The 16,226-nt window shown below is 35.1% G+C and overlaps 1 protein-coding gene across 1 annotated transcript in view; it reads right to left on the minus strand.

Annotated features, from left to right (window-relative positions):
* EYS (eyes shut homolog) overlaps positions 1–16,226 on the minus strand; it is a 1,981,143-nt gene that overhangs the window by 625,111 nt on the left and 1,339,806 nt on the right. The window contains 1 exon segment of the mRNA XM_012556965.2: positions 4,672–4,784. Coding sequence (XP_012412419.2) covers positions 4,672–4,784 — 113 coding nt within the window.

Genomic DNA, 16,226 nt, shown 5'->3' on the forward strand with positions numbered 1-16,226 from the left:
TAGGTGAATCGATTTCTTTGACAATGCTAAATTGAAAGCTGCCGTTGGTTTCTCTTATATTACCAGTGGAAAGCTGGCAGCAAAAAAGAAGTGAGGAACTAGAAAATTCTATTTTAAAAAATAAATCTTTTAGTAAATTGGAGCCCTGGTGGTGCAGTGGTTAAAGCACTTAACTGCTAACCAAAAGGTCAGCAGTTCTAATCCACGAGCCATTCCAAAGAAGAAAGATGCTTTCATAAAGATTACAGCCTTGGAAGCCCTATGGGGCAGCTCTATTCTGTCCTACAGGGTCTCTAGGAGTCAGAATCAACTTGATGGCAATGGGTTTCATAAATTACAGGGGAAAAATAACACAACCCTGTATTATCAAGCAAAAGACCCATTAGTTGGGATAGTTATCTTACTTTCTGTGTGTAAGACTGAGACAGGTACCTATAGTCCTCCACTGTGGTATACAGATGATCTTTGCTGTAATGATCAGGTGAACAGAAAGCCACCAAATTAGTGGACAGCAGCAGTTCTCAAAGTGTGGTTTGAAGATCTCCAACACCCTTTCCCACTGTCTGTGAGGTCAGAACAATTTTAATAATAATACTATGATATTGTTCACCTTCTCACTGCTTGCATTTGCACTGATGATGCAAGGAAAATATGCAATTTTTACATATATTATTCAGTGACATTGATTACATTCTTCATATTGTACAACCATTATCATTATCTTTTTCTGAATTATTTTATCAACATTAATATAAACTCAGTGCCCCCTATGTAACAACTCCACTCCCTTTTACCCCTGCTAAACCCTGGTAGCGTAGTGGTTAAGTTACAGCTGCTAACCAAAAAGTCTGCAGTTTGACTCCACCAGCCGCTCCTTGAGAAACTCTATGGGACAGTTCTACTCTGTCCTGTAGGGTTGCTATGAGTCGGAATCTACTCGACGACAACGGGTTTTTTTGGACCACTAATAAGCTTTGGTTTCTATTTACCTATTTTATATAAGTGAGATCAACAGTATTTGTCCTTCTGTGACAAATAATTTCACTCAGTATAATGTTCTCAAGGTTCATTCATGTTGTGGCATGTATCAGGACTTCATTTCTCTTTATGGCTGAGTAATATTCCATTGTACGCATACACTACATTTTGTTTATCCATTCACCTGTTGATGGACATTTAGGTTGCTTTCACTTCTTGGCTATCACGAATAGTATACTGCAATGAACACTGGTGTACAGGTTTCTGTTTGCATTCTTGCTTTCAATTCTTTTGAGTATATACCTAGGAGGGGAATTGCTGGGTTATACGGTAGTTCTATGTTCAACCATTTGAGGAACCTCCAAACTATTTTCCACAGGAGCTGTACCATTTTGCATTTCCATCAGCAATGGATGGGGGTTCCAGTTTTTCCACATCCTCGCCACACCTGTTATTTTCCATTTTTTTCGATTATAGCCATTCTAACGGAGGTGAAATGTTATCTAATTGTGGTTTTGATTTTCATCTTCCTAATTCGCATCTCCCTATAGGGTCACTATGAGCCAGAATTGACTCTATGGCAATGTTTTTTTTGGTTTAATGGCTAAAGAAATTGAACAAGTTTTCATGTGCTTGTTGGCCATTTATATATTCTCTTTGGTGAAATGTCTATTCAAGTTCTTTGCCCATTTTTTGATTAGGTTATCTTCTTGCTGTTAAGTTGTAGAAGTTTTATGTATATAAAACTTTTTACATATGTTTATATATATGTAGATTTATATATATAAATTTTTATATATGAATACCTATACTTATTTATTTGGATATTTATGTATTTTGGGTGTTAATGATTCTCCCAAATTTTCTCCCAATCTGTAGGTTGTCTGCTTTGTTGATAAAGTCCTTTGAGAACAAAAATATTTAATTTTTATGAGGTACCATTTATTTGTTTTGTAGTTTGCTGCTCATGCAAGTACTTGACTTTTTAATAATGTATGTGATAAAAAGGAGAGTATGCATAAAATACTTCTGCTGCATGCTGAAGTATGATGGTTGCCTCAAGAAAAAGCACTGTGCGATTATCTGTCTTATGAGACCAGCTGTCTGCTTTTTTTATGGAACACAATTTTTACTTGAAAGAACAACTGAAATTCGAATTATGGTTATAAAATCTTAGGTACTAGGTAGACATTTTCTCAAAAAAAATGAAATGAGATTATCACTTAAAAACAGCTAATAATATTTGTTGCCAATGATAAATTTTGAGGTTTCAAGCAAATATGAAAGTTTTGGAAAAATATTTTCAAAGGAAATATTTTACAAAGGAAAATTTTTGATATTTTGAATTGCTGAATTACTTAAGGAGTTATACTTTCCAAAGGATTGTATGAAATCATGCATAGGTTAAAGATCAATTTTAAATGCAAGATGGACCAATGGATTTTAATTTAACAGAGTATGAAGACTTCACTTAAGTTGTTTCAAATTCCACATTTTAAATAACATTTAATGATCTATTACTTGCAAATTTTAGTGTAATACCAAAGAAGAATATTCCCAATTATCTGAAAAGGTTATTAAAATACTCTTATTTTTTTCCAAGGACTTCCTGAAAGGTGCAAGCAGCTAACACCATCAGCTGCTAACTGAAAGGTTAGAGGTTCTAGTGCATCTAGAGATGTCTTGGAAGAAAGGCTTGGTGATCCACTTCTGAAAAAATAGTCACTGAAAAACTATGGAGCACAGTTCTGAGTTAAACCTACGGAGCACAGTTTTGAGTTAAACCAACAGCAAATAATTTTTGTTTAGCTTTTCCATATACATATTTGTGTGAGGCCAGAATTTCTTCAATTACTTCAGCATAACAATATGCTGGACAGACTGAACAAAGAAGATTGAAAAATGGGGAATTTTTAAACCTCGTTCAGTATCACACAGTCAATAATTTGCAAAAATTTGTCTTAAAAGTCTGTATTCTCAACCAATCCAATATAATGCCTCTCTTAGGAAATGTGGTTCTAAGTGAATTGGCTTGATCTTAGGGATTGGTGAGGGAAGCAGAGTAAAAATACAGAGAAATTCCAGTAGTCCTCACTAGCCTTAACCCTAATAATAAGAAAAATGTCTCTTATTTTCCCACAGGCATATTAGATGTTATACAGAGAGATACTGTTGCAAGAATCTTTAAGCTATATATAGTGGTTAAATAACCCAATATTGCAAAGTGAGTATAAAATTAAATGTCACTGGAAGTAAATAAAATAGGACTTTTAAGAGGAAAGATCAAGAAAAGACCAGATTTAGAACTGGCCTGCAGATATCTAAAGACCACATTTTGATTTTTTTGTTTTTGTTTTATGCTCATTCTTATAAGCAAAAAAAGTGTCCTACTTTTATAGAATTAAAAATAGAAAAATTCATGTTTTAAAAATTATCAAAATAGCAGATAACTATATAAATCACTGAAAGAGTGTATCCTTTCCAATGGATTTACTACCTAGTAACTGCTCATAATTCACTTAATGATCAGTTAACAGATCATTAAGTATTTGACAAAGCAGGTAGGGAGAAAAGAACTTGTCAGTTAAAGAAGTGTTAGGAAGCATTGCTAACTGTGAATCACTAAAATACATAGAGCAAAACTTTTCTTTATTAGGAATGAATCATGCCTGACTATTTGTTGATCAATAAGATATATCTTATACATCGCAAAGCAGAAACACATTATAAATAAACTCTTCAACTTAATTGGAATATCACTTAAAATTTTATAGTCTATGAGAAAGTAAAGTAGACTACGGGAGAGTCAAGAAAAATAAAGGAAATATATTCCAGTCCCAATTAAATGATTTTAAATGGAAATTCTACCTTTTTCTTTTTATTGTACTTTAGAATAGAGTTTACAGAGCAAATTAGTTTCTCATTGAACAGTTAATACACATATTGTTTTGTGACATTGGTTGCCAACCCCACGACAAGTCAACACTCTCCCCTTCTCAACTTAGGTTCCTCATTACCAGCTTTCCTGTCTCCTCCTGCCTTCTCGTCCTTGCCCCTGGGCTGGTGTGCCCATTTACTCTTGTTTTGTTTTATGGGTTTGTCTAATCTCTGGCTGAAGGGTGAAACCTCAGGAATGACTTCAGTACTGAGTTAAAAGGGTGCCCAGGGGCCATACTCTCAGGGTTTCCAGGCTTCGTAAGACCAGTAAGTCTGGTCTTTTTTGTGAGTTAGAATTTTGTTCTATATTTTTTTCTAGCTCTGTCCAGGACCCTGTATTGTGATCCCTGTCAAAACCGTCAGTGGTGGTAGCCAGGCACCATCTAGTTGTGCTGGACACAGTCTGGTGGAGGCGGTGGTAGTTGTGGTTCATTCTGGACTAATCTTTCCCTTGTGTCTTTGGTTTTCTTCATTATCCCTTGCTCCAGACAGGGTGGGACCAGTGGAGTATCTTAGACGGCCACTCACAATCTTTTACGACACTAGATGCTACTCACCAAAGTAGGACGTAGAACATTTTCTTTATAAACTATGTTATGCCAGTTGAGCTAGATGTCCCCTAAGACCATGGTCCCCAGCCCTCAGCCCAATAGTTCAGTCCCTCAGGGAGTTTGGATATGGCTATGAAGCTGGAAATTCTACCTCTTGGTGTGGTTATTTGAACAAGATATTTAGAAATCACTGGTGATCTTTTACCTGCAATTGTCAATGTGATTTTTGTCCACTGCCTTAGATGGTATAAACGATCCCCAGTTATTGATCTCTATAACTTTTATGCAGCCAGTAAAATTCTTGATTGGTCCAGAAATCTAAGAAAAACAGAAGGAGAGAAAGCGGAAGAAGGAGAGTGAGAGAAAGACAATTTATATGATTTTCTTTAATGTATTTTCCTCGCAGCAAATTGGCCAGTGTGTGCTATTGGATTGAGGAGCTGATTTGATTTATTCAATGTATTGATAGTACAGTAATTCATTTCATATACAGCACTTGAAAAATTATAGAAAAAAGTACCACACAACTAATCAAAAATTATCTGGAGTCTGTATGTTCTTATTACTGTACAAATTACTCACATTCACTTATAAATGAGTAGAGGAAATTTAATATAGCCGAAAGTTTTTATAATTACAGTGATTTATCAATGAAAAATAGAAACAAAAAGCTGATACACTCATCCTTCCCATCAAGACATCGCACTTTTCCATCTTTTCCCTCTATTCTTTGCCTTTTTTTTTCTTTCAGACACCAGTTACATAGATGTTTCATCTGCAGCTATTCAAACATCAGGAAATATTGCTCATTCAGGGGCAAAGGAAACACAGGAGAAGCTAGAAATATTTGTGATATCCTGCAGCCCTGATGCTGTCTGTGTGTCCTTTGTGTTAGTTGTGTGGTCTATGCCCCTTAGGAATACCTTAGGCAAACGGCATCTAGAAAGATTGCCAAAGAGTCAAGAACAAAAAAGAGAAGATAGGGACATTGGAAAACACTTATTTTAATGAACAAAAATAACTTCTTAAAGATGAACAAGCCTATGGTTTTTCAATCTTTTCACCTTGAGCAAACAATAAAAACTAGTTACCATCAAATGGATTCCAACTCATGGTGACCCCATGTGTGTCAGAATAGAACTGTGCTTCATAGGGATGATCTTTCACAAGTTGCCAGGCCTTTCTTCTGAGGCATCTCTAGGTGAACTCGAACCTCTAACTTTTTCTTAGCATTTGAGCTCATTAATTGTTTGTACCACCCAGGTACTCCTGAATAAACAATATTATACCAGTAATTTAATGTCTACTAAAATTTGCATTTATGTGGAAAAGAGAAATAAAAATTAGAAAGGAGCACAGGTCAAAATTCAATAGTTAGAAATAAACATTCTTTTCAGATTCTTTCCTCTGTTAGGATTTCAATACTATTAAAAATTTCAAGCTAAGATGGACCACCAGGATAACTACTAAATTTACACACTGACAAATAAGTTACCTAACTTGATACTTGAATTAAGAATAGACACTATTCGTATTTTCAAGACTTGTTTTCTCATTGACTATAGTGTTGCAAATAAATAAATGATATGATAATTTAGTTGCCTTGTTTTTTAGATCTAGAGTGAATATATTTTATCTCATCTTTTAACACATAGTCTCAGTTTTAAAATCTTAATTTTTTTCTTCTTCTTCCTGATACAGGCTCAGATGTACTGCAAACCCTCTCAACAAGTAATACTCTGTCAAAAGTCAAAATGATTAAACTAGAAAATAAAACAATATTTCACAGAGTAAGTTTACAAAGAAGTCAAGTTGATTCAAAGGAACACAGAAACATTTGACTCTTTACGTGCTTCAGACAGGAAACTATTGATTTGTAATTGTTAGCTTAAAGTTCTTATGGGCTTCATTAATCTTTTAGTTTCTTTAACTTTTATTTTTATCACAGTTATACATGAACCTAGTTTATTTTTAAAGTAAAGTGTATATCTATCTATCCTGAAACATCACAAACTTGCAAATTAGTACAATTTATAATTAACAAATTAAATATAAAATGAAGTGGTCATAGAAGAACGCTTTTGATTATAATGAATATGAAGGTGAGAATTTTATTTTGACATAGTTTGACATAGTTCAGCAAGGCATAAAAGTACATGTGTATTTAAATAAATATTTTTCTCTATTCATGAAGATTCTTACTATATTTGAGGATAGAGATTAAGGAGAAATTTACAGCTTATTAAATAAATACCAGATCACCAGAGAGCTATGAAAAGTGCTCTAAAAAGGAAATGGTTCTGTGACTATGCTACTGAGATACTTCTTAGAATTTTACGGTTTGATTTCATTCACCTATTCTTAATTTTTAAAAATAAACATTAATTTATTTTTTGGAAAAATAGTAAGAAATTTTCTACAGCATTAGCCTTTAAATTTGAATGGATTCAAAATTCTTTCACTTCCTATGTTTTAATAGACTTCCATCCCTCCAATTCTCTCACGCATTACTTCTGGCAGTCTTGTTTAGGATGAGTTAATTGTTCTCCACAACAAATTCGCATTAAGTTCATTTTCACTTTGAATATTGTCTTTGTCATCTAGTGCTGCTACAACAGAAATACCACAAGTGGATGGTTTTAACGAAGCGAAGTTTATTTCCTCATAGTCAAAGTAGGCTAAAAGTCCAAATTCAGGGCATCAGCTCCCGGGGAAGCCTTTTTCTCTCTGTCGGCCTTCTCATCAGTGTTCCCCCACGCTAGGAGCTTCTCGGCGGCGCAGGGACCCCGGTCCAAAGGACGCGTGCTGCTCCCGGCACTGCTTTCTTGATGGTATGAAGTCCCCCAGTCTCACTGCTCACTTCTTTTATATCTCAAGAGATTGCCTCAGGACACAATCCAGTCTTGTAGATCAGGTCCTGCCTTACTAACACAACTGCCACACACCCTCCCTCATTAACATCATAGAGGCAGGTTTACAACATACAGGAAAATCACACAGTACCAAGAATCATGGCCTAGCCAAATTGATACACACATTTTGGGGGGGACATAATTCAAACCATGACAAATACGGAAATACTATTTTGCAAAAAATAATTGAAACTTGAACCCAGAAAGGTAGAGCCTGAATACTAAACAGCGAGCACATGGTGTTTGGAAACTTCAGTGTTGGGAAACTTCTTGAATTTTCTTAGTTTAGAATAATCTGGTTAATTAGGTTTCTGAAACACAATTCCTAAAAGTAAAAGGGAAATGTAGCCCACATAATTAACAAAAAAAGTTATAACGTAACACTATATGATAGATTTAAGAAACAATGAAAAATCCACACTAGATTATAGGAACGGTACTGTTTCATATTATGTTCATTGAATGAAAAAAAATTGTACTGGCGTGTGCTGCTATGATTTCTGAAATCCAGTTCTTACTTTTATCCAAGACAAATCATGAAATAATGACTCCCAGTTATTTCCTCACAGCAACAACAATATATAATTCATAATATTAAGTAATAATAACAAAAGAGTTCTCAATTTCTTCATTTCAAACCTGAGTTGTCTCAAAGTTCTAAATAAATCTTCAATATTTTTTTCAACCTTAATACTAACAGAAAAATATGTCATTTTGTCTCTGGCATTTCATGGAACTTTCAAAGAAAGGGAATAGAGGAGGCAGGTGTTGTGTCATGCTAGACGTTTGAATATATTTCTGTTTGTATTAGTTTCCTATTGCTGCTGTAACAAATTAATACTTAAAACAATAAAAATTTATTATCTTCTTGTTCTGGGGAGATCAAAAGTCTAAAATAGGCCAGTAGGGCTATGTTCTTTTTGGAGCCTATGGGTTAGAATTTGTCTCCTTGCCCATTTCAGCTTCCGGAAGCTGCCCTCATTCCTTGTCTCATGGCCCTGAATCACTGCTGCCTGTGCTCACATCATCATATTGCCTTGTCTGACTCTAACCCTCCTGCCTCCCTTTTATAAGGACCATAGTGATTACACTGGGCCCACATGTATAATACAGGATAATCTCCCAACTTCAGCATCCTTAATTCAATCACATCTGCAAAGTCTCTTTTGCCATGCAAAATAACATTTCTCAGGTTCTAGGAATTAGGAGGTAAACATCTTTGGTCAGCAATTATTTGGTCTACTATACTCTTTATTCTCATATTTAATCCATAGTTTAACTGAGGATAGAATTCCAGGTCATAAATAAATTTTCTCCAGAATATTAAATATTAATGCATTATTCTATTTTTTTCTAGTTCTACATGTTGCACCGTAGAAGTCTGGTGGCATTGTGTTTCCTAACTCTTTGTGTGATTTTTTTTTTTCTCACTCTGAAAGTTCTTAGAATTTTCTCTTTATCCTGAGATTTCTGAAATTTCTAATAATATGTATTCATATTTTAATTCTATTTTAATTCATTATTCAGGTGAATAATAAATTAGAAATATAACTTGAGACTTGGAATAATGTTTGAATTATATTCTTGATGATTAATTTCTTTCCTTTTACTTTATTCTTCATTGAAGAAAGTATTATTTGTATAATGGACCACCTGGAATGATTCTCTAGTTTCCTTTTTCTTCTCTTTATTTTACGAGTTCAGCTGCTAATCAAAAGGTCGGCTGGAATCCATCATCCGCTCCTTTGAAACCCTATAGGGCAGTTCTACTTTGTCCTATAGGGTCGTTATGAGTCGGAGTCAACTCAACGGCAATGATTTTTTTTTTTTTTTTTGATGACAGTCCCTGAAATGTAGTATCTTCCAATTCTTCTATTGAACGTTTTACTTCAGCTATCATATTTTTAATTTATTATATTCTTTTTTTGTTCTCTCTCTCTCTTTTTTTTTTTTCCTCTATTGCATGGATGAAATATCTTTTATTCTGTTTCTGGGGATATTATTCATACTTTACAAAAGATTACTTCTGCCTCTTACCTGGTCATTATTCAAGTTCTCTTTTCTGCTTTCCCCCCCTCTTTCTTTTTGATCTTTGTCTCATATGTGTCACACTTTCCCTGTGTGTTTAGTAAGACTTGTCTTTCCTTTGGTATTTAAAAGTGAGATAGATAAAAGGGAATTGAGAACTCTGTGTGCATATGTGGGTTTATTGACTCCACAGCAAAAGGTTTGATTCAGGTTTTAGGTTTTACTGTTGAATGAACTGGGCTATTTTGGGGGGGAGTCCTCCAAACAGCAGTATTTAAGACTTATCTTCTTCAATGTGCAGATTCTCCATCATGAAATGCTGGAAAGTAAACCTTTAGTGTTGTGCCAAGGTGTGAAACTAGTGCCTATTGCATATGAAAGAGAACGTGATCTCAGAAGTTTACTGTTTTTAAACATACCTTGAAACAATTATCTTATTTTCAACAAAAACAAACCACTGCTTTCTGAGATATCTGTTGCTTAAATTCCTGAACCATTTTGAATTTCTTATGAACAAATGGGCTTGTATTTGTGATGTCTGCCCACTGGCTTTACTGTAGCTTTCTCTGGTTAGCTTAAGTCAACAGCCACTTTTCCATCTGCTTTATCATTTCAGAATTGTTTTGTTGCGTATGTTCTCTCCTTCTCTTTTTCTCTTTGTGGGTTTATATCTCTTTACTTCCACTTTAGGTGTTAAAAAAAAAAAAGAAGTGATGCTCATTTAGTGATAAGTAAGGTAAGCATCTGTTTAATCTACCATATTTACTAGCAAGTGTAAAGCCTTCTCATCTATTTAATTTTTACATTTTTAAAAGAGAAATAAAAATAATTTTCTGTAAAATTTCTAAAGTATAATGGTTGATATTAAGGATTAATCTTTCAATATGTTTTGAAAAAATATACTGAATTGTTACAAATGATTCATTCAGAATCAAATTTTGTCACTATCAGCTTCAAACTAACTAAAACAACTAAAGGCTCATAAAGCAATGTAGGACTGATTCAATTAAGTCCTATATTTGCTAGTGGCTAAAAAAATGGAAAGGATGTGAGTAGTATTGTGGTGAAAGAATTAATAAGACTTTGACAAATTACATGTGGGGCATAAAGGAGAAAGAAAAATAAGAAACAGAAAATTCAATGATATGAATATTTATTGAATGCCTATTAAGTATTTAGTAGTTTCTCAAAATTATTTGAAGGTTGGAGACCTTGGGAAATAATATGTCAAGAAATTGGTAGGAGGTACCTATTTTGAGCACATACAGGTGAACTTAGATGTTAACATGTAGTGTTTTAGATGCTTAACTCTTATGTAGGATAAGAACGGATTGTATTAGAACTGTGTACTGGGTGTAATGCCAACTAACACACGAGTCCTTAAATATCTTAAATTTGGGAATTAGCAACTTAATGAGAAAAAAACTACATAAAAATAGAGATATTTTAGTCTCTAAATTTTGTTAATACAAGAACCAATTTCATTTTGATATATTCACTAAATTATGGATGCATTGCAATGTTTTTAGGATTCATGTAGATAAAGTCTATATGTAGAAGTAAAATAGAATGGTGGTTAAGCTTCATTCTCTAGATGAGAGTAAAATCCATGCACTCACTAAACAAGTATTTATTAAGCACATTTTTTGTAATGAGCACGAGGTTGCCACGTATGGTTATACAAATTGTGCACTGACAAAATGAAGTGGAGTAAAGACTGAAATTTAATCCACATTTTCCTCTCCAAGTTATCTTTCCAGAAAGGTCTACTTGTAAAAATCTGTTTATCCAGAGGGTTTATTCTTTCTAATACAAACAAAGTCACCATGTAGGCTAGCATCTGTTGTACTAGGCATTGTTGAAGAGGAACGTCAGTAGAAAACTAGATAAAGTTTGGTTAAAAAAAAAAAAAAGGAAGCGAATGATGGATTTCTATTTCTGATAATGGCAGAGTATCCTTTCAGAGACCAATCCTCTTATAAAAACAACTAAATAGACAAAGTAGGATTTAGATAAGAAATTATTTAAAGGCAACAGAAAACTACCAAGGTACCAAGGACTTGAGGGGCAAACATCTCAGAGAAAAAGGAAGCACTAAGCGTTGATCTTGACATTCAGTGTCTCATTTCATTTTGAAGTACTTATGGGTTCACAAGTGACAGATGAGATTTGGAGAAGCCGAACAGGAGCTACAGTAAGTCTTCTGGAGCCAGAGGCAAAACACTGAAATTCAGGATCAAACAAGCAGGAAGTGTCCTAATAAACAACTAAGGCTTTCTGTTACTATTGCCAAAGGGATATATTTTAGGATTAGAAACAATCTGCAAATAGACTAACTTTCCAAATCCTGAAGACTGTCTTTCAATCAAGGTTTGGATTAAGATAATTGGATTTAGATAGTCTGCCTTTAATATAACTGTCTGCTATGTTGTTGTTGTTGTTAGGTGCCATCGAGTCAGTTCCAATTCATAGTGACTATGCACGATAGAATGAAAAGAAATGCCTGGTCCTGTGCCATCCTCACAATCATTGCTATGACTTAGTCCATTGTTGCAGCCACTGTGACAATCTATTTCATTGAGGGTCTTCCTCTTTGTCACTGATCCTCTACTTAGCATGATGTCCTTCTCCAGAGATGGGTCCCTCCTGATAACATGTCCAAAGTATGTAAAATGAAGTCTTGCCATCCTCTCTTCCAAGGAGCATTCTGGCTGTACTTCTTCCAAGACAATTTGTTTGTTCTTCTAGCATTCAACAGTCTTTGCTAACTCCATAATTCAAATGCATCAATTCTTCTTTGGTCTTTCTTATTCATTGTTCAGCTTTCACATGCAAGCCACCACAAGTACAATGAGCTGACAGACAAGTGGCGGCTGCTTGCTATAAAAAAGGAAAGTATATCCTCTCTGAATGAAGCACCAAATATCCAAAAAATAAATCGAAAATAAAAAGCAATAGGGATAAGCTCACAGGAGGTCCTTATAAGGGAGTCATCAGACTTAGTCTCTTAAAAAATAAACTTGTAATTATTATGTGTCTTAGTGTCCTAGTGCTGTCATAAAAGAAATACCATAAGTGAGTGGCTTTAAAGAACAGAAATTTATTTCCTCACAGTTCGGGAGAATAGAAGTCTGTATTCAGGGTCAGCTGTAGGGGAAGTCTCTCTTTCTCTCTCTGTGGTAGCCCCAGTGTTTCTTGATTCCTTGGTTATCCTCAGTGGCATCTATCTTCCCTCCTTTGTCCTTCATCTGTGTCTAATCTGCTGTTTTTATAAGTCAGAAGTAATTAGGTTTGGCACACACCTAAATTGATATGGCCTCATTACAATAGCAAAGAAAACCTATTCCCAACAGGATTATGCCCACAGGCATAGAGGTTAGGATTCCAACATACATTTTGGGAGGACAAAATTCAATCCATAATAATATGCCTAAGAAATTGGATGCCAGGATGAAGAAATCAGCAGAAAATTAGAAATCCAGTGATTAAGACATTCAAAATCCCATCTAGGTGTCCAAGACCTCCATGTTGTACATTCAGTGTCAGATTACCCAATAAACAAGGTAAGTACGGGCTTACTTGTGCTTACTTACTAATCTATAGTGAACAATTCCACATTTTTTTCACCACATCAAAGATTCTGCTTCTAGGGATGGCTAGCATCTCTCTCTCTCCCAAACTCACAGCACTTTCTTACAGAATCAAAGGCTCTTTTCAAATTTACAGTCCTTGACAGGGATGGAGTACTCAGTAAGGAAAGCACACATGGGTTTACCTGGGTTTATTTTCTAATCTGTAGTTTGTATATTTAGTGTAATGAAAATTTTCACGTTTTTCACAACAAAATATGGTGAAACTCATATGAAATTGTTCACTACAGATTAATAAGCAAGCACAAGTAAGCCTGTGTTTACCTTGCTTATTGGGTAATCCAACCCTGTGTGCATGGTGCTATTTTCACCATTCTGTATTCTTTCTGAGCTTAAGTAAACTTGGTGAAGTTGACACTATTTTTGTTTTGGGAATTTGAGAATCCAAATTGAAATCCACCCTGATATTCTTGCACAAGGAATTTGGTCATTCTTTCTTCATGTATCTTTTATAGCATCTGTATGATTTGTTTACCTTCTTATTTGAGGAATTCTCCAAAGACTTTTAATACAGGTCTTTGAGTTCCGTCTTCTGAAGCCTCTGAGGCTCCTATTATCGCCATGTTTCTTAACTTTACCTTTATGTTTTCTACTTCTTTATCATTCCATGCTTCTTCAAAAGAATTTTTCTCCGTCTTCCCCATTTACTAGTCTATTCTTCAGCTATACCCATTTTAAAATACACCATCTTATCTTCTTGATTCCAACTGGTATTTTATAACCTTAATATTTCCTCTTCATTCTTGTTAAAATGATTTCTTGTTCTTTTTTTTTCAGATCACTTATGCCTTCCCTTATCTCTTTTAGTATATTTATTGTGCCTATTTTTAATGTTTGTTCTGATTAGTCTAATACTTCTGTTACTAATATTGTATGTAATGCATTTGTTGTTTGTATCTTGAGGAGGTTCTGTTCCTTAGCTCTCTCATTATTTTGCTCTTTAAGCACATATCTATTGGGAATATCAGCTACTCTATACTTTGGCTTGAGCCAAGGATAATGAGCCCCAGGGAGGAGAGCCTCAGACACAATAAAATTATACGTGATAACTCTCATTTGAAATTGCCTAACAAATCAAATCTTCAAGTCTGAATTTCATCTCCTTTGCACCAAAGAGAAACAGTGTATGAGGAAGATTCTCTAAATTGCAATCACTTTTCCTGGGGGATCGGACAGGGAAGATTAGAAGAGTGGATTCTCAAGTCTGTATTTCTAAAATCTTTAAGCAAATAGGATATTACAGCTGTCTAGAATTTATCCCTGTGAATATTTGCATTAGTACTGTTGGTGATTGCTATTCCTTCAGTACAGACACAGGGGAAGGCTACTCATGCACAAAGCCAGGAGAGAAGCATGAGCACATCAGCTGTTTGTCTCCAGTTTATTCGTCCTCACAGCAAAGCCAGACATGCTCTGTTCCATGCTATCACCACTGCAGCATCCACCTCTCCCAATCACTGACACGTATAATTTCAATAAAGCTATCTGTCGGCTGAGGGATTTCCCATAGATTTTTTTTAACCTACCAGCTTTATTCAGATATACTTTACCTTTTTCTGAGTAGTATTTTACTCTCTCAAACTTTATTCACTAATTAAGGCTACATATTTTTGTGCTAAAGGTAAAACATTTAGTAACCTAGTAATTAAGATCCTGAGTTTATGTTTCAACATTGGAAAGTTTTCATCCCACATTATCCACAGCCAGCTAGGTAGCCCAACTTAAGTAATTCCGGTTTGGTAAGGGGCTCATTGACACAAGATTTTTCTAATACTAATAGCAATGACTAAAAAAAAAACAAACAAAAAACAACAACAACAAAAAACCCTCTATGGAGTACTAACTGACTTCATATGAGGTGCTTATTTGTTCCTCACATTAATTTTATGGTGTAAATTCTATTACTATTGCTGTTGGGAAGAACATGTATTTCTCTAGTCTCATGTTAACATATGGAGGATCTTCAACTAAGGAAATGATTTTACCCTTTCCACGTTAGTTGCTATTTGGAAGAAAGCACTGAGTAAGCTTAGCTCAGCTCCTTTCTCCCCCTCTCTTTTCTGAGAAGTCAATCACCCCAAAGAAGGTCTGCCTTCTAATATATGTTGAGGAACTGTCTCTGCATTTTCCAAAGTCTATATTTGGCTGAGATAAATGTTTAATTCTGGGGCAAAGTCTTTGGAAGTACACTTGACAGAAGATCTAAATCCACGTCTCCAATTTAACTACTATCAATAACAAAAGTGGCAAATGTATCTTCATTTCTTTGATGTCCTGCACTGGTTGCTCAGTTAGTTCTAAACTTGTTTGGGAAAGAGAACTCTTCCAAATCTCACCAATCCCTATACTCTGAAAAGTTAGGCAACTTGCCCACATCACACACCTGGGATATGACAGGACTAGACTAGATATCAGGCCATTTGGCCTCAGAGGTCATGCTCTTACTCCCTTTCTTACAATGCGAATCTTTACAGCCTGAGTTGCTATCTTAGTTATCTAGTACTGCTGTAACAGAAATACCACAAGTGGATGGCTTCAACAAACAGAAGTTTATTCTCTCACAGCATAGTAGGCTAGAAGTTCAAATTTGGGGCATCAGCTCCAGAGGAAGGCTTTCTTTCTCTGTTGACTCTGGAAGAAGGTCCTTGTAATAAATCTCCCCTTGGACTAGGAGCTTCTCAGCGCAGGGACCCCAGATCAAAAGGACACCCTATTCTCTTGGCTCTTGTTTCTTGGTGGTATGAGGTCCACTTATCTCTCTGCTTGCTTCTCTCTTCCATATCTCAAAAGAGATTGGCTCAAGACACAACCCAATCCTGTAGATTGAGTCCTGCCACATTAACACAACTGTCGCCAATCCCGTCTCATCAACATCATAGAGATAGGATTTACAACACATAGGAAAATCACATCAGATGACAAAATGGTGGACAATCACACATCACAGAGAATCATGCTCTAGCCAACGTGATAGATATTTTTGGGGGACACAATTCAATCCACGACAGTTGCCACTTTGGATTTGGCATGATTGAATTGTTCAAATATTGAGAATGATGGTTTACTGAAGGTTTAAAAACATTGTATAGTTTTAACCCAAATGTTTTCACAGGACTCTGAATATTATTATAGCTCTTTGTTGTTGTTGTTAGGTGCTGTGGAGTCAGTTC

This window comes from Trichechus manatus, unplaced genomic scaffold (assembly GCF_000243295.1).
Source record: "Trichechus manatus latirostris isolate Lorelei unplaced genomic scaffold, TriManLat1.0 scaffold00083, whole genome shotgun sequence".
Lineage (NCBI taxonomy): Eukaryota > Metazoa > Chordata > Mammalia > Sirenia > Trichechidae > Trichechus > Trichechus manatus.